This window comes from Netta rufina (genome assembly GCF_964035555.1).
Source record: "Netta rufina genome assembly, chromosome: Z".
Classification (NCBI taxonomy): Eukaryota; Metazoa; Chordata; class Aves; order Anseriformes; family Anatidae; genus Netta; species Netta rufina.
The window spans coordinates 199769-224037 of record NC_140126.1 but is presented as its reverse complement, the minus strand read 5'-3'; the positions used below and the strand labels follow the sequence as shown (position 1 = coordinate 224037).

The 24269-nt window shown below is 43.7% G+C and overlaps 1 protein-coding gene across 3 annotated transcripts in view; it reads right to left on the bottom strand.

The window, feature by feature from the left end:
- ST8SIA5 (ST8 alpha-N-acetyl-neuraminide alpha-2,8-sialyltransferase 5) overlaps positions 1-2318 on the bottom strand; it is a gene marked incomplete at both ends in the record, with an annotated part of 37606 nt that extends 35288 nt beyond the window's left edge. For all 3 annotated transcript variants that reach the window (XM_084305553.1, XM_084305554.1, XM_084305555.1), the window contains one exon: positions 2188-2318. In XM_084305553.1, the coding sequence (XP_084161679.1) occupies positions 2188-2318 (131 nt within the window). The remainder of the gene's footprint in view (positions 1-2187) is intronic.
- Positions 2319-24269: the final 21951 nt, after the last annotated feature.

Below are 24269 nucleotides of genomic sequence, written 5' to 3'. Positions count from 1 at the left end.
TTGCAGCCGGCATCAGCTTCTAGCAGGGCACTGAACGCAGGAGGTTTGTGGAAGGAGAGACCCCGCAAAGGTTACAGCCAGCAGAAAACCAACCTGGGATCAGGCACTGCAGTGCTCTTCAGGGAAGGAAAGAGTGAAGAAGTGCCCTCATGATGATATTAAGGTGACGATGTAGGTAAATGACTTTTATTTTGTTAATAACTGGCAGGCTGACACCGCCACATCCTGCATTCTTATTTCTGTGACAGATGGGAACTACCACTTCCACGCAGAAAGGAAGGTCAGTGCTTTCTCCCTGCACTGAGTGAGAGGGAAACCCTCTTTGAGACTTCCATGCAATAAAAAAAGAAGGAAAAATGACAAATCGTTACAAACCGAAATGAAAAAAATTAAATAAACAGTGTTTTTCAGTCAAAGAGACAAATTGTAGGCACACCTCCCTCCTTGAGCCCCATGGATGGCAGTGCTGGAAACCAAACTTTTTCCTAGCACATCTTGGAATTGTACATCATGCTTTTTTCTGTTCTCTGCCAGCCTCTGACAAGAGGAGAGACTCCCAAGGTGTAATGCAGGCCGGAGACTGACCACAGAGATCACTCAGTGGAAGGGTTTTAGTTGTATCTTCTCACCATTTTAATTTTACTCGGCTGTTTTTCATTTCAATCAATACTTGGGATTTATTTTTCAGTGCTCTTATCCTGTTGCATTCATTTAAACACAGAAAAGAAAGTACTGGCTGCAAGGCCTCTAGGACAAACGGGAAAAACTAAGAAAGGAAGGTGAGATGAGACCTCGGTTGGCCATCAAGTCATCCTCTCGGCAAGGCAGCTCAGTACTACCCTAGTCTACCCAATGGGTCCCAGAAGACCCCAAAGATGGAGATTTCATGCTTTTTTAGCTAGCCTTATCCTTTAAATCTTTAAAAGCTTTCCCTCATGGTTAAACACCAATCTTTCCTGCTGCAACTTAAGCCCATCACTTCTTATCATCTCAGGAGTCATCAGAGAGATGTGTTCATTACCTTCATCTTCGCAGAAACTGGGTATTTCAAGACAGTTACCATGTCTCCCCTCAATTTTCCCCAAGGCAAACAAGCCCAGTTATTTGCCATGCTTCCTACACCTGCTGCTTTCCTTTGGTTCCTTCTAACTGAGCTGCATTTTTCTGGCAGTGAGGTGCCCAAAACCACAGTCCTCAGCCAAGGCTTCACAGGGCACACAAATTGCTCCTGGCTAATCTACAACACTCCTGTCTATACATATTAATGTCATGCTTGCTATCCCACCCCTCAGCGAGAAACATTTGCTGATTTGTCAGTATTTTGCTTGCTCTTGGCACAAGGCAAACAACTACATGAGTTGCAAACCTGGCAAGAACCAAACCATTGATCTCTTGGCAAATTTCAGCTAAATTCCACTAAAAAATTCCACAGCAGCTGCCTACACTGCTGAAACCCACTTACCTCCAAGCTTGTAAGAGAAACAGGCTTTAAATAAAATCATACCAGCCGCAACTCTTCAAACTAGATTTCAGTAAAATAAACTCTGTGTGGGTCAAGGTTAAATACTCGTAGATCCCCACTGGTGCTTGCTGTAATAAGAGCAGGACCACTTGCAGATCAAAGGCTGATGTGCTCTACAACAAAGCAGTCTCAGCAGTAAATTTGTGAGAATACAGCAGTGCAAAAATAAAGTGCTCTCTCTGATATTTGGAACACTAGGATTGCTACTATTGATTTTGGGAACTGCATCATGTTTGTTTGTAATGACACTAAAGTTTAGCCAATGACCACGCTGCCTGAATTCAACCTCTCAAGGCATTTCAGCTTGAATTTACGTACGGTGAAAAGCCTATATGGCAGGGTCTGATTGGGGCAGATACTCAGGTGATACAAGTCTGTCTAGCTTAAGTAAAGTAAGACCTGGATTTTAATAATAGCTGTGGATTAAACCACAATCTAAGAAACACACAAGTCATTATGTGCCTACCTGCCCACCATTACCCGTTATTAATAATCTATTAGACATTACAAACATTACAGAGACGCACTCTCCCAGACTGACAACCTATTAATATTGTCAGTGCAACACGAGGAAGTGGTTTGAACCGGTGTAATGCTGAGGCTCGATCTCTGCCTCCCTCCAGTCCCACCAGAGAACTTTTCCCATTCCTTCCCACCCCCCTTACCTTTTGAGATAGTTTCTCCCGTAGAGGATCTGCTGCAGCAAGGTGACCACGGCAAAGGCGCAGATGAAAATGAAGAACAAAGTTCTGTTTCCCAGCAAATCTCTGCTTGACGAAGGGTCAGTGTATCCCATCCTTCTGAGAGGCCACTGAAGCTCTGCTGGGAAAAATTCAGTTCATTGTCCCCTTCACGCCCTTTTTGCTGGGAAGCCGAGGGGAACGTTTGCTGGCTTTTCTCTGAGCAATCCAAGGACAAGGTATCCCATTGTTCGGCCCTGCTGCCCCTTCCTTGCCCCTTTTGGATGTGAGCTCCAGGATTGTGCGCAATGGCTCGCTTCCACGGTAAAGTTTCCAGGAGATTCAGACGTGGGGAACATCTAAAATCATCTCTCAGAGCTCTTCCAGCGCAGGCAGGCTGTGCTGTGCGAGAGGCATTCTGCTCCCTCTAAGCCTCTCTCGAAAACCCGCTGCTAGCAATTATCTACTTCAATCCCATTTTCATATTCCAGATGGGGGAAGCTGCAAATAAACCAGAAAACTGCAGCCAATGGCAAACACAGGGCGCCGGCAGCCCGCGTTGGAAACACATAGTCGTCAGCTCCTCTTTGCTTCTGCTCAGCGATTCCAACGAAATGTGCTTGCGAGGAGACGTGACTGGGGTGTGCTATTATTGAACAAGCATGTAATGATCGTGAGGATTTCATTCAATCTCCTGCAAAAAAAAAAAACAACAGCAGCAATCTGGTCAGGCTAGCAGGAAAGCTGCATTTTGAGAAGCAGCGTGCTGTCCGTACCCTGCCTTCGGTACCGGAGCATTTGCATGCAGAATGCGATGCCTTTGGTTGGACACCGCTCGCTCTCTGGGCTCCTATGTTTCCCCTGGTTATTCCTCCAGAGTAAGCGTAAGCAAGGTCACTGTGCATCTCTTCAAGGACAGAGCTCTCAGCTCCTGCATGCTGATTTATTGGAGGCTCTGAGTAGCCTCACAGCCGCAGAGAGGGAGACTGCCTCTCGGTGCAGGCTCTGAGAGCCATTCATTTAAAGAGACAAATATTCTGATTGTTCCTCCACCGGGAACCGTTCTCTTTTAAAAGGACAAAGCAACAAGACCTTGGCCATGACCATCACAGATCCTCTAAAATCTCCCCTGTGTCAGGAGAGGCTCGATTCTGCTCCCAGGGAAATCAAGGGCAGTTTTGCTGCCGTCCCCAGCCTTCAGCTTTTTCAAGTAAGTTACAATGCAAGCTTTATCCATGAATGAGATGTCAGGGCTAGGAGCTTGTTTTGCCCCAGTAACAGATGGGGATAAGGATTCTGACAACAAAACAAGGAAAAAAATTCCTTGTCTAAGGCAACAGGAAGATTTTAATTGGAATAATTTTTCCAACAGCTTAAATCAGCATTTGCAAAATGTTCAGGTGCGCCAGCAGCCCGGCTGTGCGAGCAGCAAGCTGGGGCTCTTTGCGGACTTTGTCTCAGCTGCACTTGGTGCTGCATGGGACAAAGGACCAAAGATAACTTTGTGCAACCTGGTCAGCCCAATTCCTGAAGCCAGGGCTAGTCCTCAGCAGGAATTAAGGCAGTTACAAGAGCATTTTAGGCAGGACCTGGTCACCCTGACCTTCTGCAGGCAGGAACCCCCAGGGGAGCTCCAGCCCTTCGGACTCCCTGGAATCTGTGGAGAAGGTGCAGGAAGCCTCCCATACCCCCTTCAGCCCCTTCCAAAGCTCCCACACCTGCATTGTGAGCCCTGCTAGAGGCTTCGGCTACCACCTGTGCATGTAACAACTGTGGTCAGCCTGGATCGGGTCAAGGATTATCCAGCCCAGCGCCAATGGCCAGGGATGGATGCAGCAGGAAAAGCAGAGGAAGGAGGCAAGGACAGTGCAATACTTTCCTTGGAAATAGTTTTCCACCTTTGCATGGTTTGAGGTCAGAAGAAACACAATATTCTGGACAGAAAAACAACTGACGTGGATGCACTGGGTTCCACTGTACTGGGAATAACACATTGTACTGGCAATAACATGCATACTAGTGGACTGCAAATTAAATAGCAGCAGCAGTTTGATTCCCTCTCATCAAGCTCACCAGCTTTAAACAATCAATTTGTGTAGCCTCATATAATACTACAACGTTTCTGTATAGGAACCGCACCCCTTACATCACATACCCCCTCTCTCCACAGTAACAAAAAGCAGTGTGGCTATCAGAATTCCCAGGCTGGGATCCCAACAGATACTATACAGGCAGATTTGCATGAGGAAGATGAAAAGTGAGACCAGGAAAGGCACATGTGTAGGAAAAGGTACTTAATGTTTTGATTTGTTGGATTTTCATTGATAGCTTTGAAAATCCTTGCTGAGAAACGTATCTCAGTTGCTCCAGGACCATAACACCAAAGTACCACAGAGCAGAATTTGGCCACTTCTGCCCTTCTGTGGGTGTGATGCCAGTTTTGCAGATTGTAAAAATCATCTAGGTTTTGGTGAAAAACTCTATTCCCCTCCATTCAAAGTGATTTGTTCTCAAGATAGTGAGCCAAGCTCATGGGTCTGGCAGCTATTGCTCGTCCTGGACTAAAAATCAGCTTGAGCTGCATTAACAGACCCAAATCACCACATACTGTCAGTCCCTCTTTGGTTTGCTGCATCTTCTCATCCTTCTCTGCTGTATCAGAGCTGGCCAGAAGGCATGATATGATATAGATGCTTATGTGCAGGACAGCTGCATCCCCAAGGCAATAAGCAAAGCGTAGAGATACATAAATGGAGAGGGCTTTCTGTGCCAAATCTCGCACAGGTACCATTCCTGATGTCACATGTAGAAGAAATCTGTCTGCTGCCTTCAGCCCAGTACTACAATCACATTGCAGAGCTGGAAGCAGAGCAGCTCTGTGCAAGCAGAAAGAAATAGGATGTCTATTGACAAATTTTCAAAGGACACTCGAGGTTGCTTGCGCTATTTGTTGGGAGTGAAACCAGCCACACAGTGCGTGCAGAAGGGCTGAATGAGCAGTGGTGCCAGCACCTGCTCCCAGGGGCCTTTTGAGAGTTTGACTTGTCAGCTAAGGGCCTCCTCAAGAGCATCAGCCCTTTGCAGCAAGTCAAAGAGAACCATATATTTTTTTTTAATGCTTTTACACTCTGCACTTAAGCAAACAATGGGCAGAAAAAGAGCCCCTCGAGAACATGAGAGGGGCCTGGAGAAATGGATTTCACAGTAAGTCATGTTGCAAACAGGGATTTGCTGGGCACAACTAGGTATTGGGTGCTGTGTGCAGCCCATCTGCTAGTCACACAGGCACAGCCTCTGCCACGCACGATGTAACTGCAGTGACACTACAGGTAACGTACAGGGGGCCACATCACACCACGCTGCACTCAGCATCGTGCCAGAGCCAGTAATTAACACCACACAGTAAATAACATCTCTTCCATCACCAGGGAATGGGGTATCGCTGAGCAAGTACTGGCTACTCAAAAATACCTCTCATGAGATGATGACAGAGAAATAAGCTACATGATATGGACAAGTTCAAGAAGGATATTCCTATATAATTTGTTGAAGTATGGACTTCAGAGGCTGAAAACGAAAGTGGCAAAATGGAACTGCTCGTAGCCCTATCTCTGTGTATTAAGCTGCTGGAAGACATCTGTCTTAAACGCTGCTGGCCTTTGTTTGTTGCATGTGAGCTGCCTGCTAAATACCATCAGAGATAATCCATCACAAGAAGCTCCTCCAGCCTGAGCAGCAAGACCCCGAGCCCTGTAACACAAGCATGAACACGCTCCAGACACTGATACCTTCCACTGGGAGCTCATTGTTTGCTCTGTCCACATGAAGCAGAACTGATTTTTTAATTATTTTTTTTTTTAGGAGGTTAAAATTGAATAGCAAAGACAAAGAAATCTTGGCTAACCACTGAGCTCCACGCAAGGAAAGCTACATTAGCAAAAGGACAGTACCTGGTAGGCATCAGACTCTACTTCTCCCACGCCAGTGACAAACACTTCTCTGGAGAAAGGACAATATGCAGTCCTTATTTCTGAACTGCAGTTTATTTTGTAATGCAAATGAAACAGAGAAATTCACCACTGATAGGCAGGTCTGACTGGGAATTTCCATAAGTATCTTTCACTGAACCTGTCATTTCAATCAGAGTTTGACTGATTATGCACTCTCGTTTCAGCTGAAAGCAAGGGCATTTCATGTCTTGGATAGCAGGATCTGTCTTGTCGGTTGTTTAAATCATGGTACACATAACTGAGTATACTAAACTCACAGGATCATGCAAGCTCGGCGTAAAGCAGAACATGCTTCACATTCCCCTTCAGGAATTTTTCTCTTCCTGCCTGCTCAGCCACTCTCCACTCTTCTTCATGACTGCTGTAAACATTAAAGAACTTCACACAGCAGCGTATTAGGAGCTGCATAAGGCTCTATTAGAACATTTTTTACATCTCATTTAGTATCCTCTTTTTTCCCTAAACAAAAAAAATAAATCTAGTCTACTTACAGTTTCTACAATGCTTGTGTCATCTGCTAGATCCCTGAATTTGCAAAGCACTGGCACATAGGTATATGCCTGGAAGGTTTTGCTGAACATGAAACTCATAAACATATGCTTATCAATATTAATTCTTTTGCAGATATCAAACATGAATTCATTAGCATAATCTAGTGCTTAACACAATGTTTAGTCCCCGTTACTACCATTAATCAGGATGTCTAAACTGGGATATTAAAGGGAGCTGAAAGGATTCAGCTAAACTGTAAATGTTTATTTCCTCCAGAGCTAGGCAAAGGCCCAAGGGGATAACAAGGGCTTTGCTGGCACCAGAGCCACCTGTGGAGCTGCCTGGATTGGAGGACACGTCCTGAGGATAACGTATGGTCTGTACACTGGATACCCATTACTTCATCCTACAGTTTCCCTCCAACTATGGCTCTCATGGGTACTGGTGGAGAAATCATCTCCATGAGTACAATATCTTGGTTGGAAAAGGAATGAGGTCTTCTTGCAAGTAGGAAGCTCTAACACCACAGCTATTGTTCTGCACATTCATTATTAATAGTTGCTTATATGGCAAGGATTGCCAAAACGTGTATCAAAGTGCAAAATTAAGCAGAGTTTGATGCTAGGCGAAGCCTTGCTCTCCCAGTGGTGTTTCCAGATTTCTAGAAAATACAGGCAGTGTCACTTGAGTTTTATGATCCTGCGTATGCTCACAAGAACCTCGCAAATCACTCAGAATGATGGAAGTTCGGTTTCATTGCAGGGAAAAAAAGAAACAGAATCAAATTGCTTTTATGGGAATCATCTGTTAAAAGCATCAGCTCAATTTTGGAGCACCACATGGGAGCCTTGGATTTAGCATCAAATCATCGGGACTGAGGGGTTGCCAGAGCCATACAGGGGCTGGGGGGTTTCTATGGGTGACACTTACTCTATGCCAAACAAGTCATAACTCCCACTTAGGTCATAAAAAACAAGCATAAAACTTTCCAGTGAAAGCCTATAAAAGTGCTGGAGTCAGCGGCACTCATGTTACAAGTGTAATGGCAGCTGAAAGTTTTGAGATTACTTTTTCCAGGAAATATTCTAGCTGTTAAGCAATGAACAAATGTTTCCTATGGTCAGAATAAGGATCACACATCATCTAATGGTGACAAACCCAATTTATACTTCTTCCACCATTCTAAGAACACAATTTTACAGCAAAAATAAAATTGTTAATTTGAGATATTAAAAAAAAAAATAACTAAAATGTGGCATACCAAGTTAGATTTAACTCGCAGAATTAAATGTGACAGAAAGAATGCCACAGAAACATTATGGCTCTGATTTTGGCATATGTTTTGCAATCGTAGTAAATTGCACTAATCAGAACAGGGGTAAACAGAAAAAAAGTAAAGATTGCTCTGCATAATAAGCCAATTAAGTCCTGCAAAAAGTTTACACTGTATGCTTATAACCAAGATGTAGAAGACACCTACTATAGAAACTGATTTAGTCTACGGAAAAGTTACCTTTGCCTTTTTACCCCAGTTCCACATTGATTTTGCATTAAATGAAATAACGCGTATACCTCTCGATTTAACCATCAGCTTCAATCCCAAGAACTTCCAAGTGGGCCAGGCATTGACCTTTTATACCAGTCTTCACAATGCCATTCTACAGCACAGATTACATTAATAACCACATGCTGTGTGCAACAGGTGTCATCTTGGATAGTCTACCTGATTACCTGAGCTACTAGTCCAGGCAAAGCCAGGATGTTTTCAGACACTGTGTGAATTTTTGAGTCAATCTTGAATCTTATGTAATTCAGTCCACAACATAAATTCAAAAAAATATATATACATATATATATATATACATATATGCCTGGCCTCTGTGGTCTTCAAAAATATTCTCTCCTCCTGAAATCTATTTTATTTTGCTCTTCTGGCACTCTGGAAGTGCTCATTGGAAAGCTGGACAACCACCTGTCAAGAAAGTCATCTCCACTCCTGCAGCACTGTGAGTAGCCACATCCTTCTGCCCTGTTTGTGACAGTGTGGATCCAGCTTGTTAGCTCTGTACTGTCCGGTCTTACGTGCATGTGGTTACAGGCATGACTATTAATAAAGCTGGCAACCCTTCCAAATTCCTTCCTTTGGAGCTGTGATCTGTAATGAATTCCTATGTCATGCTTGGAGACCACTCCTGGAGCAGGACTGTGCTAGGTGCTGTGGCTGGGCATTAGCAGCGTCAGTCCTTGCCATAAGAATTTATAATTTCTGCAGGGAAGAAAGCGAGGTGAGGGAGGGATTTATGAGCTCCGTTTGGCAGAGAGCAGGAACTGAGGTTGGGAAGCAGTGGCTGATAGCACAGCTCTGCAGACCCAGACCCCAGACCAAAGATCTTGGCTGCAGTGAATGGTCCAGAGATACGACTCAGATAAGGACTTGCAGGGAGATGGGACTAGGGGTTATCCTTGCCTGAACACAGCACGGTCCCCAGGGAAACTGCAGCTACCCATGAGCCCCATTACACTGAAGCAAGTCCAAAAACATCCCCAGGCTGAAGGTAGTGATCCAAAACCATCCCCAGGCTGAAGGCAGTGATGCACACCTTCCTCCCCTGTTTGCACACCCAGATGCACCATGAGCTCAGCTAATACACTGTTGTAATTATCACTAGCTATGACTAATTAATGTCTGACCAGGCTTGCATCCCCCACAACATACTGCCAGGAAAAAAACCCAGAACTGACCCCATTAACACATGCTCTGTTCCTCCTGCTTCCAGTGCTTCCTCCCCAGCTCTGACAGTCAGTACAGACCCCTTTCCACAGCCAGAAAGTTGTGCACATTTATCAGCAGCCTTTGCTGGCAGTGCTGACCTTTTTCTAGACAGCCTGCAACAGGTTATTGATTTAAATAACCAAGACAACAGCAACTCGGTCGTGTTTTTTTCTTTAGAAACCTAAAAGAGGGAAGACAGAGTGGTAGTTTATCCACAATCCATTATTATCCCCAATGCAAAGAGTTATGACAGCATCTGGCCGATGGGATCCAGTGCCTTACAAGCAGGCATTCAAGAAATCCCTTTGGCAAGGAGAGACACCCCAGGAGAGCTCTCCCCTGAGGAGAGGGAAGCACAGCATGGCATTTAGCCAGAAAAGGGGTGTTTTTGCTGAACATTGCCATCGTCTTCATTTAAACTTCGCTTTCAATCTGCTTTTTTGTTTTCCTCCAGGTGTATCCAGCAGCTCCTCTGGAGCTAAGAGGTTTGTGGGTGGGCTTTTTTTTCCTGCAGCGTGGGCAGGAAGGTGTGTGGGAACTGTAATCCAGTCACTTCAAATCACACGAATCTGAAGCTTGAAAGAAAAAATAATAATAAATGGTACAGATTGTCAGGCTCAGTGCAATTCTCAATCAATTAAACCTTATTTTAGCATCAGGGCAGTTTAGTTTTGAGAAGTTCTCCTGGTACTTTGATGCTTTCATGTTACTGCGTAGCTAAAAAGGTCTTGCTGGGAACAAATTACTCTCGGTGCGTATTTTCTGAGCTGCGTTTTTCGTTTCCGTTAAATGACAATAAATAAGATCCGCATGAGCAAACAGCAGCAACAAAATAGCTAGCGGCAGTGAGTGACTAAGGCTTTGGCCCTGGGTAAAGAATGAAGATACAGCTCGGATTCAAGCATGGCAAAACATGTTTGTTTGGGCTGAATCTATAAGCATATTCTTCAGTGCATCTAAATTTAAATCATGGTTCAGTATGTTGTGATATTAAAAAGATAAAAGTTACTGGTGAAGGTATTCTGCATCATCTAGCTGCCTTTTTTTTTTTTTTAATAATTTTAGGCATTATATCTGTATTTTGGATTGTTGTTTTGTGATGCTATACTGATTCCCATTTCACAGATGTGGATGACACAGGAACAGCCAAATCAGTATTTCTCTTTTGCAAATCTGTGCAGCACGTAAGAAGATGAACCAGCATGCCAGATTTATGTGGAAAGGATCATGGGTTCAAAAGCAGACTAATTTATGAGGAAAGACCTTCCCCGATGAGATAATAAAAATAAAAACTACCATTTGTGGGTCCCCACAGTCTACGACAGTAGCTGGCAAACAAGAACAATGCTATGAGTTCACCTCTATTGAAATAACAAAATACCTGCTTTAAAACTGGAAAATAGTCATGTGAAATCTTACCCACTTGTTTTTTTTCCTGTGGCAAAGACAAAGAGGATATGAAGCATTTATGTTATACAGCTGCATGCTGTCATTATAAACTGACTGAACTTATGCTCTGAGGTTCAACAACAAAATGAAAAGAAAGGTGAAAAGGGTATATGACTATTATCCCTTATCCCTTTTTAATTCACCACTCTAGTTTCCTGTTGTCTGTGAGCTCCTGTTTCTTGCTTCTCACCCTTCAGGCCCAGAGCCATCCCTCCCATACACTGCACTGATGAGCGTTTCTCCATTCCCTTTTCCCAGCTGGAAAAATGCACCCTACCAAATACAAAGCAGTAGAGAGCTAAGGCCTTGCAGGGCAGCAGGGAATAATGGCACAGCCTTCAACACCTAACAGCTTGTGTTCAGGTGCTATCCCCTCACCTCACACAGGTTTGGCTTGGAAATGAGGGAAGCTGTGGTTCAGATCTCTACACACAGCAGCTCTCTCCTTTCGGACGTGTCTCCTTCCACAGCATTGCTCCTTGCAGCTGATGAAGCAGATGAACTTACTGGAACTGCAGAAATAAGTGGTTTCACAAAAAAAAAAAAAAAGTGTGCTGGAGCACACGATGGTCACCAACTTGCCAAGGATACATACCTTGCTCTGGGCCACACACCCAGTAAATCCCTGCCAGCTCTGACTGGCCCTACAGAGAGCAGAGCTTGACTCTGAATGCTAAATACGTGCTTAAATTCACCAGCTGCTGCCTGGAACCAGGATATAACCCTTCCCTAATGCATGCAGGAAAGCCATTAACTTCATTTCAGGTGTGTAGCCCTTCCTTGCCATCCCCACTCTCCCATCACAGCAGGTCTGTGCGCTGCAACTTGCATATTCCTGTGAAAAGTTACACACTCCAGTTCAACGAGACCCTTCCAGGGTGACTTCCAACATCATCTCCAAGTGTTTCATACCCCATTCGTTTTAACAAGTTATTAATATTAAAAGATGCTATTAAAAATCATCAACGATTCCCTAGCATGCTATTTTTGCAGAACTACCCAGTTCTTTCCTGATGTAAACCCCTACATTTCGTCCCAGCAGGCGACAAGCCAAGCCGTCCTTGTCCTCGTCCCAGGGGGGACAACAGCCCTAGCTACCGCTTGTTAACGAGGAGGAGGTTTGTGCTCTTCTCCGTGTTCCACCAGGCTTCCTTCGTGACTTCAGGCAGAGCTGTGCTGCGGTGCTGAGATCTCCAGGCTGGCCTGGGAAGGCAAAGCAGCACTTTGTGGAAGCGTGGCTGCTTTCAGCACTTGAATGGCGACCTATGTGTGGCACGGTGGGGTCATCTAGTGCCTACTCCCCTCACCTTACACTCCATAAGCCATGCAGATGAGCATCTTTGCTCTTCTCAGCATCTCTTCTGGCATTTGTGAGCTGGCAATCGTAGCATTTCTTGGCCTTGCAGGGTTATTGCAGTAGTAACAAGGACAAATGCATGATGCTTTCCACTTAAGACATATGGCAAAATACCTTCCTGCCTTTTAATACGTGGCTTTGTCACAGACGATTGCAAGAGCAGGATCCACCTGACTGGGCACTGGATTCTGTTCCCTAGGTGCTGCCCTCCTGAACTGCTTTACATACCCCAAAATCATGTAGATAAGACAGAGAAGTATCACATGGGGCCCCTGCTATAGTAGCAACCATGAAATGCAGGTATTAATAGCACTAAACACAGATGCACCATGCTCCCACTGTACATTTATGTGCCTGCAGCCTACCTAAACCCCCTTAGATGGGATTTAGTCGATACACTCCATGGAGTCTAGCAGGTCTTTTCATCCTAAAGTAAATTCCTAAGCTATGGCAAATGAACCACATCCTAAAAATACCTTTGTCTGTCCTCAGCATAAAGGGAGCTTGGGATGGCCAGCTCAGTCGCAGGTAACTGCGTAGGTACTGGAGGATCTGGGTAGATGCCTCGTCTGTCGGTGAGAGGGCCAAGCATGAAAACAGCAGGAAAACAAACTGCAGTTAAAGCTAAATAAAAAAGATTAGGAAGCGAGCTATGCATATTTCCCACTTAATATTTAACCCACTGAAAGTGCCTACATTAATTCCAGGAAAACCATTGCAGAAGCTGATGTTTGCTACACAATTTCACCAAGATTTCAAGTAAACGTTCTTGTTTATTTTTTTTTTTCTCTCCCATAGCTCCTGAAGATGATCACCAGCAAATTAATAAAACATACTTTCATGAGAATCAAACAACACGTGGCAGCTTTGCTGCTGGCATTCTGTCCACATGACTAGTGCTCCCCTTTGCTAACCCTCCTCTCACAGTCGAAAGGAAAATGAGGCAAATCTGGGAGCTGTGATATTCCCTCCCCTCCCGTAACATCCAAAAATGGTCTGGGGTGAGGAGAGGAGGGGAATTGCATTACCAGATAGCACAGTAATGGAAAGAAAAGCAGATGCTTTAAAATAGGATTTGTCCTAGAACTGAACAAATTTAAAAAGCAGCAAAAATGAAGAAACATCAAACTAGTCAAAGAAAACGCCCAGTCACACAGCACGCAGTCTCTGCCACAACACAAGGTGTTTACTGAGATTCAAAACCTCCTCTGATGGCCTGTGCAAAGGCCAGGAGCATCGTACAGCTTCAAAGATTGCACACTAACACCCCAGAATCGCTGTCCGAGCCACCCCAAACCACCCCAGGTAGGCGATTCTGTATCATCTGCTAGGAGGATGGGGGATAGGAACACCTCGCGTGACCTGAGGCATGGATTATTCAACACCCCCTTATGTTCGTGCCCTTTGGTAAGACGCCTGACCTCCAGGTTCCCCCCCAGGGATGGCAGGGAACAGCAGCAGGGACATGAAATGAAAGAATACTCCTGTTCGCATAATTTGACGCCGGGATGAAATCTGAGAGCGAAATCAGTGATTGTTAAGAGAACCTGCCCTGGTTTTAGGTTATATTTCAGTCTCTGGCTGCAAACTGAATACCAGCCTGCTGTGGGAATAACAAATGCAGCTCTCTGGGGCTACAGCTCCTGGTACACTGCTTTATTTGCTACGGATGCTTCAGGGACAGAAAATTAAAATGCCTACAAAAGAAATCTTCGCTTGCCGCACCATCTGAAGGTTAGCAGAGAAACCCTTGAACAACAAGCAGCTAATGACTGGGTAAATGCCAGATCTCTCTGAGTTGTGCCAGAGACGTATTTGGCCTGGTGTCTTCCATTCGTACAACCCCCATAAAGTTGAATCATCAGGCAAATTCTGCGTTACTGCTTCATCAGAACCGGTACGTGCTGAAATGAATGGGGGCAATCTTGATTTTGAAGGCAGGAAGCAGAATCTGAATCACAGTATTATTAATTCAGACTCACTTTTTTGTTGCTGTTGTTTGCACAGTGACATTTTAACCTGCAAAGAAGCTTCAAGCTGCTCCCCTTACCACCGGTACTAGAGATCCTTAATTGCAGAAACCAACCGAGCACTTGCAAGCTCTTCTGAAGCCCTAGAGACAGCTCAGAGCAGTGCTGGGAAGCATCCAGTATCAGATTGGACTGATATGTAGAATAGTTATTTCAAGCTTTTTTTTTTTTTTTTTTTCCCCCATTTGTGATCAAGCCGGATAAAAAAGGCATTAACTAATTATTTTAATTGCACTTTTTAGTACCATTTCCTACGGGACCTGGACTGCAGCTGCCTCAGCCTGATCCCATCTGGCTGGGGGATGGGAAGCTGTTATAAAATGTGTTTTCCCCAGAGTAAGACTTACTGCTGCAGCTGTCTCTCCAGAGGTGGGGGAGCCAAGGGAAACAGGTTTATTGCACAGAAATGCCCCCTGGTTTGAATCCATCTAATGGACTTCAGCAGGACAACTTCAATCAGCTCCACAGCAGCAAAATCTGCCCAGCACCACCACCACCCCCATTTATTTTTTTTTCAGGAGGGAACACACACAATGATTACTTTTAAAACAAATAACTTTGTAGGGCTGATGCCTGAAAACGGTATTTACGGCTTTCCAACAATAATTTTACTAGTTTCTGTAGGCAAAACGTTCCAACTTTTTGGAGCAGGCAATGAATCTTGTGATCTTGCAGGCAATGAATCATCTGCAGCAAGATTAAAATCAATTATGGGAAAATATGCTGTTACGAATGGAGTGGAGGAAAACACCTGATTAATCAAGTGGAATTGGCAGCAAGCACAGAAGGGAGATTTTGTTCCTTAGGAGACATTTTTTAGTGCAGAGCTCAAGTTTTTGCTTGGCTCCGGGGGGGGGCTGTCATTTTTTCCCTACTCCCGTCCCCATTGCAGACCTTGTCAAAAGCTCTGTTGGCACCTCAGACCCCAAATGTCCTGACTTTGCTTGGGATCCAGCCTCATGGATGCCTGATGACAAGTAAGAGGGACGGTAGTTAGGATCTTCATTAGTCCTACCCAGACTGTCACTGCTAAAAACCTGCATTTCACCCTGAAAATGCCACTTGTGTGAATGCTGAGCTACGTTGGCACTGAGCTGGGTATTGCTGCACTTCTAGAGCCATCCAGACCCCGTCTGCAGAGCATCCACAATAAGCTCCTGAAGGTGCTACTGGGAAATTTTGGGACATGCCAGGGGGTGAAATATTCAACCTTACACTTCAAAACTGAGAGCCAAAACCAGATGCCGTTCCTTCCCCATGCCTGACGTTAGGGAGTTAATTTTTTCCCCAGTGTTATTTTAGCTCCACTTCTGAATATATAACAGATGTGCCCAGAGCCCAGCAAAGAAGCTTTGGGAAATGTTTCTGTTTTTTCACTAAACAAATTGTGACAAGTCGAACATCCAAAGTACAGCAGCTCCCTTCCCCTCTCTGACCTCTGCCTTGCAGCCCGGGGAGGCTGTCAAAGGCCTTTTCTCCTCCCCTCACATCTTCTGCAGCCGCAGCCAGGTCCGTGCTCTGTGTTGCTGTTCACGTACTACCCCGGGCAACACGGCATCCCCTGACTCTGGAAGAGACCAAATTATATCATCTTTGGTACAGGAAGGGGTTTGGCTTTCTTTTAACTCTCCTACATCTGCACAGCCGCTTAATGAAAGTACAGCATCTGGTCTGGCAGGTCCTAATTAAGAAAATAACACATTTTCATATGTTTCCAGCTAGCTGTTCCAGATTAGATTATTTTATGGAAGTGTTCATGGTGTGCCAGGACAGAACGGCTTTAATGTCTGAAGATAACATGAAGCTGGAGTATTACAAGCACTTCAACCTGGTCAAAGCAGCTACAATCAAGAGAAAAAGCAAACCTGTCCTGCTCCCAGCTACCTGTCGGTGCTGTGGCACTGCTCCTTCCCTTTGAGGGCATCAGTATTTGCACAGATGTGTGGTGAGAATCAGAGAGGTAATCCAGATTAAAATAAACCCAGCAAAAAAAAAAATAAATAACTATTTAAAAGGTTAGTTTTCACATGGATCAGCTTCCCAGTGCAGATCCTGCACACAAGCAAACGTTTCCTGAAAACAGGAGAGGGGGATGCTAGGCAAGATCAGGGAAAAGGGACAAGGGGGAGTGAGGAGGAGGGACTCGTCCTTTTGGTAGCTGTGCTGGCTTTTGTCAGCTGAAAACATCTGCAAAATGGTGACCTGAAAAAAGGGACGTGTGGCATTTTCAAGCATGTCCTGCTGAAATCTCTGGACAACATCGCATCATGCCTCTCCCTGTTTTCACACAGCACAGACTGGTTTTCCAGCAAAACCAGTCTGATCAAGCAGGCAGGAGGATAAAGATGTGCCATGCAGCGGACAGGACAAATCTGAGAGCCATGCAGGAGCGCCACCGACCTCCCTGTGTGCCTCTTGCCTTCAGCAGACTGCAGGTGGGGAGGGATGTGGATGCACAGCGTGATGCCACGGCTGAGCCAGGCTTTGCTGCGTGTTGTGTAGCTGCTCACAGGCAATTACGTGCAGAATCACAGCAGCCAGGCTAGAATGCTCCAGGCACCTTTACCAGATTTTGCTGGCCATTAATCCAGCAGAAGGCTGATAATGGCATCTGATTGCTAGCTTTGTGCTCCTGACATTAAAAGGTCACTCTTAAGGACAAAAATTGTTGTATGTTTTACAGTGTGAGGTTCAGGCAAAATACTAACCACGGGTTTCAGAGAGCAGGTTCTCAGGAGGCTAATAAACTAACAAGATGTCAATTTTATTTTTTAAGTCTAGAGCCGTGAACTGAAAAGGAATAAACCCTTTAGAAGCAAGGACTCTGCCTATCTTGACACTTCATCAGCTCCTGCCAGCCTCAAGAAAAGAGCTAGTCTAATTCAGAATGGATGCTGAGCATCACCACACAGGTTAGTTTGCAAAGAGCTGCAGCTTTCCTGTGGTAAGGACTGTGATAACAAAACCTTGCTGCTCAGCGTGTGTAGCACTGCCTGCCCTCCTGCCTGCCTCCAGGAGGGCTTAAACTAGAAGCCCAGATCAATCCCTGCTGCCCTGCATAAGGAAAACTCGGGGAGAAGGTGAGAAGCTGGAGGATAACCTTGAAGTCAGAAGTGCCGGCAAATGGGAGCAAACCAGCCAGGCTGCAAAATCCCACATCCGATGGAATGGCTCCAGCACAGGGCTAGGTTAGGAACAATGACTCAGCTCTGCCCAGCTCTCTTAAAAATGCATTGAAAACACATTTTAAAACACTTAAAAATTAATTTTCTTATTACAGGCTAGCGAATACCCAGAGGGAAAACTAAAGAGCTTACAGCAAGTGAGTCTTACTTTATAAGTCAAACACAATTTTTCATATGGCCTGCAGGCAGGGGAAGATCCAAATCATGTACTGAGTCCTACCTTCACAAATACAGGGGAAAGCAGTGCACTCGGGAGGAAATTTTGATTCTCCTCCCCCAAAAAAATGGTGAACTGGACATTGCAATCCATGCTGTAAGCATTCCTGATTAACCACAGCTGATGGCTTTAGGATAGTCGGTCTGAGGATTAAAGTATTATGCAGACTGAAAACCCCACGTCACATCCCTAATATTACTCTGCTTTGTATCATTTAATACTCCGCATACCCTTACGATCACTTCTTAGGTCATTCACTAATGGTAACCTCCACCTCAGATCCAGTTAATGGTTAGGGTTACCCAGCCATCCTCAGAGGCTTTTGTAAGAGATTCTGCCTCCAGCTCTGCTTTAAAGCATCTCCTCATTTCTACTCTTCAAATGCTACCTTAATGGTTTCCCTGGAGCAAATGAACATCCCACACACAGAATAAGGATAACTACAAGCCCTATTCTTAATTTATATGGATAATTCTTAACACAGAATAGTGACACAGTGTCTGTTCACTCAAATAAGTGGAAATAATAAACCAGATTATCGGATAGCCTTCCAACAAAAAAATTGCATAAAATGAAGTTTGCTCCTAAAGTTCATGATCCAAATGTCCTTGTCTTACACGTCCTGCTTCCAGAGTGCAGGCACTGCTCTGCCAGCAGGACTTTGCTCTGTTTACTGCAGTTAGCAGAAACTAAAATGTCTGGGTGTTACATCATACAAAAAGAAGAAAAAGCACATTATATTAAAAGTGGCATATAGGAAGTCCAATTAATGCTCATTTTTGATGGCATTAATTACGTATACACCTAAATAAAGATATATATTGTGCTATTTCTGAATTAAAAAAAATAAATCTAGATTTCCTTTTGGAGGAAATGTGCACAGGCTCTTGATATAGGCCTGCTCAGAACATGTGTGTGGTCCATAAAATGCAGAATTTGATTGAGTAAGTGTTAATTCTCTCAACAAAAGGCCTATAGAAAAGCTGCTCACCCAGAGTCCTGCTATGGCCAGCAGATGAACACAGGCATCTCCAAAAATTCCATTGCTTTTTAAGGTGGATAGGCAAATTAGCCGGTGTGTGTGCTTCTCTTTCACGTTGACTACAAGAAGTGTGTAAATGACTATCTTAGACTAGAAGTAAAAGCTTGGTTAACAACTAGAACTAAGTGAGATTATTCCCAGTTTTAGGACTGAATTCAAAGAGTGCCACAAATGATGCATAAAGGCCTGTGGACACTCCTGAGCCATGGCTCACTGGCTTACTGAGAGGTGAATAGGGTCTGATTCACTTCCTCTGACACCTCTGCAGCTACTTTCATTCCTGCCCACTACCACAGTAGGGCACCGTGAGTTTACACAGTGATGCAGAAGAGCAGGCATGCAGCCTCAGGGAATACATCATGGGCTCCTATGTTGTTATGTATCTCAGCCTTCCTCTGTCTTTGCAGCCTGGTGGCTGGGCTGGGCTCAGTCCTCTGGTACCTGAACTCCTGTGTCAATGGCCTGATGCCCACAGCAGAGATTCATCTGTAGAAGGCTCTGTCCCCAAGCCACAGGCAGGTTACAGCATCCAGGAAGAGTGACTCCCTCAATACCCTGTAAGGTGAAAATGGCAGAGCACCTACAACACCGAACACAGGTTAAACCCCATGTGCAGATGATGGTATCATCCACCCAAACTGCCTTTCTTCCCTCTTGGGTCTGTTTTTGTTTCCTTCCTTTTTCAAAAAGCATTCCAGTTATTACTGGTAGGGAGAGAAACCAAGAAGACAAAATCATTTTGTCTAAATATCAGCATTTAAAACTTCGTCATCGCTCAGGAATTAGTGGTGAACCCAGAAGGACAACCTAGGAGCACCAATACTGGCCAAATTCTCTGTAAATACAGAATGGGAACTAAGATCAGGGTGACTCAACTACTCAACTTCAACCGTGAGATTCCTCAGCTACACTGGGATTGAAACTGTCATTCATAGAGCCCAAAACTCATACAATCACAGATTCGTTTAGGATGGAAGGAAATTCCAGAGGTCCTCTGGTCCAACTTGCCACCCAGAGCCAGGCATACTCTGAAATTATATCAGGTTACTCGGACCTTCTCCAGCAAAGTTTTGAGTATCTCTAAGAATTGAGACTCCACAATCTTGCCTAGCACCCTCTTGCAATGTTTGAATGAATGCTCCAAGAAGTTTAATAAATATGCTCTGAGATACCACAGAACTTCCGTAATATGTCTCAGGGCAGATTTTCTTTCCTCTATTTCTAAGCAGTGCTGCCCAAAATTAATCAATGGTGAAAAAAATATAAAAATAATTTGTTAAGTGACCCAGAAAACCTAATGAGTCCCAAGGTCTAGAATGACAATAATTTTGCTTTCACCCTTAACTCAACACCTTTTTCTTCTTGCATAATGAAACTGCACTGCAGATGGGATTAATTTCCATAATTAATAATACCTCTCAAGATGTCAGTAGGTTAGAAGAGCTCAGCTTCGCTGAGCTCCACGCGTTTGAAAGAAACAATATTCCTCTTTGTCAGGTGATTTTAATTCCAGAGCATAGGATGCAGTATTTTGGGGGACTCATCCTAAAGAGGAGAAACTTCTGGCAAAATAGATCCATTGAGGTGTGGAGAGGATGGATGTCTACAGTACTTTGAATCAGCTCTTTGAACTTGGTATTTTTATTATTAGCTGTGAAACTGGCAAGCATATCCACATCCATTTCATCTGCAGGCATGGGAAGCTGCCCATGCTAAAAAAAAAAAATCTGTTGGCTTTAGTCTTATTTCCAGAAATTAGATATCCATTGAATTCAAGGTTCTTTATGTGTGTATGATGTCTTTATATCAGTAATTACAGAAAGTGATATCCACTAAAACTGAATGGTACTTTTTCTTTTCAGAGCAGGCTGTTGTGCAGGAGAAGCGTCAGAAACTACGTCATTCAAGCAAGGAAAGAATATTGACAGATGCAAGCCCCTTCCTAGAATACTGAAAAATACGTTTGGGTTGAAATATTTAGAGTAATGAAAATTTAAAATTAACTATAAAGCAAGGTTTAAAAATAAGAAATTGCTTTAAAAGAGGAGATAACAGTTAATAGCTCAGGAGCTAGGTAACACCGAAAGCGTGCCAGGAGACCACACGGAACATGCAGCCCCTCCTTTATTGGAGACCACCATGGGTTTTATGTGTACAATCACTTACAGGATATTGATAAAAGCAACAACAAAACAGAACCGCTAACTGAGCACAGAATTCTCACATTGCCAGTAAAAAAGAGGCCAGCAGCATTTTCTTTCTCAGATCTTGATTCAGGATATATACAACTGAGTTCATAAATCAGGACTGATGATTTGCCCCATGCCATAGGCCCAAAAAGAGACATTTTGCTAAAACTATACAAGCAGCTAAAAGCGCAGAAATACTGTATTAGAGGGTAAAGACAGAGAGGTAAGATTTCAATTCAGAGTCTGTACTTCTTTCTTTTCTTGAAAAGGAAAACTAAATCTCATTTTTTGCTAGTGAGACCCAGAGAAACACAGTGAGATTTTTAGTGAGCTCTTTTTTATTGTAGTAATTAAAGCTAGATTACCTCATGGAGACTTTAATGACAGTTATAAACAATAAATTTAAATAGTTTACAGCAATCTTTTCCTCGTCTTAGTATCCAAAGAGTAAGAATTGCACTCTTGAGTGGCTTGCACAGCAAATGCATCCTTATTCCTTGGAAACTTATTTTTAATTTATCAACTTTCCATTGGAAAGTTGATAAATGAATGGTAAGGGTTATACCTGATGACGGTAAGGTAATGCAATAAGAAGTCATTTTCTTGGTCTGTGATGCTCAGTCCCATTAGAACAACTCACCTGACCACAACACCCCTGGCACCCTCTTTCCCAACGATGGACTACTGACTGACCACTCTCTTCTGTCACTCTCAGTGACCTAATAAGCTTCCTACAGCCTAAATTTTAAAATGATTTCCAAGTAAAAGCTGGCATGAAAAGGTGCAAGAGGTAAAATTAGCAAGCTGACACTCCCAGAATTCAGTAGAAAGGGGCTGTTCTGATTAAATCCTATAGCAATACTGTCTATAGCACCAATGCTGTACTGATCCAATTGCCAGAGCCTGGGACAGTTAGATTTCAGCTCTAAAAGCTCTCTGGCAACTTTGCAACAACTTAAGGTTGTTCCTTTAATCATGCATGTTTTCCCAGGTATCATCCAGAATAATTCATGCCTATGGGTCAACGAATGAAGAGCTGAGCTATTTAATGATGTAGACTGACGAATCCTTTTCCATTTTTCCAAGTTTGCCCTTCCCACGTAAATCCTGGATGTCAGAGATTCCTGGCTGTGCCTCCTGCACCACATTCAGTGCCACGGGTGACAGATCGGCAAATATTACACAGGCTTTTAGCGAACATTACCCACATCTGGGGCAACTCAGTATTTGCAAAGTTCTTCTGCGTCCTTCGAGAAAAGGTGTTATATAAACGCCAGTGCTAATTCTTCCCATTTTCTCACTTCCCATGACAGGAAAATGCTGCTGTTTTTCAATACTTTAGAAATACACACTTGTGCCTGAGGTATGAAGTGGGCTTCTAAAAATAAGTTAATATTACAGTAAGCAGCCAAAAATAACAGCCAAGAACAAAATTGCTTTGCAAAAGCAGATGTTTTCCTTGCACACCCTATAAGAATGTAGCTCTGGAGGGAACCAACACTGATGGTCAAATATACCTGTAGTCCTTAAATACCTTAGAGAGAAATACCTGCAGTCTTTCAAAAACATGATGCATTCATGTATTCACAAGCTTTAAAAATATTCTTATAATTATTCTAGAAATGGTTTAGGTGATTCTTTACATTGATCCAAAACCAAGCTATTTTGGCCCAGCCCCTTACAAAATTTGGATCAATTCTGGGAAAAAAAAATACATTCTGTTAGGTTTCCCTTGATCTGAAATATTACACCTAATTGCTCCCTCAAATACTTCAGACTGATATAATTGTGGAAAAGTCTTTTGAGAAGGTGGTTATTAAGCATAAAAGCATCCTGTCCTTCTGCCTAGAGCCAGGGTGCAAAAAAGTGCAGAGCACAGGGCTGACGGCTGGCTGGGGAGTCAGTGCTTTAAAGCAAAGCTGCAGCAGGACGCAGGTGATGTATCATCCCTCCAAAGAGCAATTAATTGTAACTACCGGAGCCCGTGTCTGTGGTTTCTGCACTCCCGCAGGAACACCTAAGGATTCTTCTTTGCCCATGAAACATGGGCAAAAAGGAACAAGCTGTGTTTTCTCTGTTGGAGTTTAGCTGGGAAGCCCTGGTCCGTCATTTTTGAAACTCTTGGCATCTGCCTTTTTTTCTGTTCTGTGGTGTTAGCAATCTTATAAACGTTGCATGCAATTAGAGCATGTATTGTCAGAGAGGTGCAATGCAGCTAGCAGCTTCCCCTGGACACGACAGAAAGATTTGTAATTGTAATCTCTCAACAAATTGGTGGCTAGCTGGTACTAGATCCTAGATACGAGACTGACGTGGAAACAGGAAATAAGATCTTGAGTTTCTTTCTTCAAGGGCAGAGCCAGCATTACATTTATCAGCTTACATTGCTATAACACAGTTTCATCTCTACTCCCATTCCCATCCGCACACCGGGCAATTTTTACTGCTCTTTAGTTTAATGGGGTCCCATCTGACCTGCAGCCTCAGCAAATGTCCTGATCACTCATCCCTAACACTCCTGCTTGTGCTCGAAGGACTATTCATCTGATTAACTTGGCAGCATCTGCACAATGCTCATATACTATTTAGATAGCATACAGAAAAAAACACCCTGCAACCCCAGAGAAGTCAAGTTGAGGCAAATCATATCTGAGTCAGACTTAATAGGACTTAATTTGACTTCTGATTTGTTTACACTTCATCACGCAGTTGGTTTCCATTATGATCCCTCTTTATTTCCTACTGCTATAATTCCACACCGTTCTCTTAACATACGAAACTATTATTAGAGTTAGTTAAATACTCCAATATTTTTGGCTACTACATTCACTGCAGGTGCTAACCGCTCACCAACACATCTAAAGCAAACACTCTAAAACACACATGAAGTATCTGATTGCAAGCGATCTTTTGCTTGTAATCCCCCCTTCCGTAACATGCACGAGTCTCACAGAGGTGCTAAGCCTGCCTCTGAACTCTTTTCTTGCAAATGTATTTTACTCTAAAAAAATAAAACTGAAAACTAATTTTTTTGTTTCTGAAGTTGATTCACATTTGTTAAACAAAACCTCGGGATTAGTACAGATGACCATGAATCTAGATTTGCTGTAAAGGTTTGCAGAAACGTATCAGAAACACACTGTTTGCTCTACAGCACGTTATTAGCTGCAAGAAATCCAGCCAGACCAGGACAGCAGCAGCAACCAGATGTTTTCCAATCACACTGCCCCTCATTTCACCATGATTACTTATTTACCTTCCACGCATGCTGTGGCTGCCCTCCTATCATGCCAGACTGCCCCTTTCTCTGTGTCTCCTCCACA